The sequence below is a fragment of the Eurypyga helias genome, unplaced genomic scaffold (genome assembly GCF_000690775.1).
Source record: "Eurypyga helias isolate BGI_N326 unplaced genomic scaffold, ASM69077v1 Scaffold50820, whole genome shotgun sequence".
In the NCBI taxonomy this organism is placed as follows: domain Eukaryota; kingdom Metazoa; phylum Chordata; class Aves; order Eurypygiformes; family Eurypygidae; genus Eurypyga; species Eurypyga helias.
In genome coordinates, this window is record NW_010228612.1 from 1 (window position 1) to 1,671 (window position 1,671).

A 1,671-nucleotide genomic window follows, 5' to 3' on the forward strand; every position below is an offset into this window, starting at 1 on the left:
CTTCCAACCCAAACCGGTCTGTGATCCTAAGGAGATTTCCTTACTGCTGCTGTTCCGTGCAGCTAACCCCTGATGGAGCAGGCACTCCGCAGCCTGATTTGTCACCCTCTTTGTTTTTCTGTCAGCCCGTGGCAGCGTACGAGGTGTTGGGGTGGAAACGTTGAAAGCAAAGCGCTCCCTTGTAGATTTTGGGCTGTATTCAGAGATCCTTAGTTCTCCATCATTATGGATCGCTGCGTGGTGGAGCGGGCCGAGGGTCTCTCTTCGGATTGGGAGTTAGAGGACCGAAGATATGACCCTGCAAAGCCTCACCCAGAACCCTTTCTGGTTTTTTTTCTCCCTTTAGCTTAGTCTCTTCTTGTTCTACCGAGTATTTATACCCGTCCTTCAGTCAGTCACGGCACAGATCATCGGTAAGTGCCGGCACCGAGCGCCTGGGGAGGGGTGGGGGGTGGTCCTGACGCCCGCCAGAGACTGCCGAGGCTTTGTCCCGCCGAACTGCTCCTCGCACCGCTCCCTCCCTGCCTCGCTGTCCTCCTCCCTCATCGAGGCCGTCAGGAATCGCTTCGTCGCGGATCGGAGAGGTGGAAAACCCCACTGCGTGTCTGAGATGCACCGCTCAGAACGCGGCCCCTTGTTGGGATATTCCCGGGTTTCGCCGCTCGCGGGCCGTTGTCGGGATGTTTTTACAAGTGCCTAAGCGGCAGGTGGGTGGGAATGTTCCTTTAAAGAGCAAAAGCTGAGGACAGGGACTTCTCTTGGAAGTTGCCCATGGCGCAGAGAGGGCTGTGGCGGGGAACGCCTGCGATGGGAGAGGAGGAGGGTTCCCGCAGCGGTTCCTCAGGCGTCCCGTCTCCCAAAGGTGACCCTTCCTTACACGGAGACGTCTGGTCTTGGCTGGAGTTCATCCTCACCTCCATCTTCAGCGCGCTCTGGGTCCTGCCCCTCTTCGTGCTCAGTAAGGTGGTCAATGCCATCTGGTTCCAGGTGGGTGATGGGAACCTGCGTTTCCCCAAAGCTCCCAGTTCCTCCTCGGAATCGCGCTAACCCTTTCCCCTTCCGCAGGACATCGCGGATCTGGCCTTTGAGGTTTCCGGCAGAAAGCCTCACCCCTTTCCCAGCGTCAGTAAAATCATTGCCGACATGTTGTTCAACCTCTTGTTGCAGGCGCTTTTCCTCATCCAGGTGAGATTTAAACCCGAACTGGGCTGGCCTCACCCCTCACCCTGGGGTCTGTTCACCTCTCCCGATGGCTCATGCACATTTTTGCTCCCCAGGGAATGATCGTGAGCCTCTTCCCCATCGATATCGTCGGGCAGCTGATCAGCCTCCTCCACATGTCGCTGCTCTACTCGCTCTACTGCTTCGAGTACCGCTGGTTCAACAAAGGTGAGGCCTGCTCCCGCCGCCTGGCCCGGTCTTCCCCGCTGCGGGGAGCGGTTGAGACACGGAACGAAGGGGCGACGGGGGTTCCTCCTGCCGCTGGGTTCACTGCCGTGGGATTTTTCTTCATCCCGGCCAGGAATTGAAATGCACCAACGGTTATCCAACATCGAGAGGAACTGGCCCTATTACTTCGGCTTCGGCTTACCGCTGGCTTTTCTCACTGCCATGCAGTCCTCTTACATCATCAGGTGAGCTGCCGGAACGGCGGGAAGCCCTGCCTGCGGC

General features: G+C 58.0%; 1 protein-coding gene across 1 annotated transcript; it reads left to right on the top strand.

Moving 5' to 3' along the window:
- Positions 1-346: 346 nt before the first annotated feature.
- EI24 (etoposide induced 2.4) lies at positions 347-1,634 on the top strand (the record flags this gene model as incomplete). Its single annotated transcript, XM_010159768.1, has 5 exons — positions 347-413; positions 863-987; positions 1,066-1,185; positions 1,278-1,389; positions 1,523-1,634. Coding segments are annotated over 5 exons (536 nt in total), but the record flags the coding sequence as incomplete, so codon positions are not given.
- Positions 1,635-1,671: the final 37 nt, after the last annotated feature.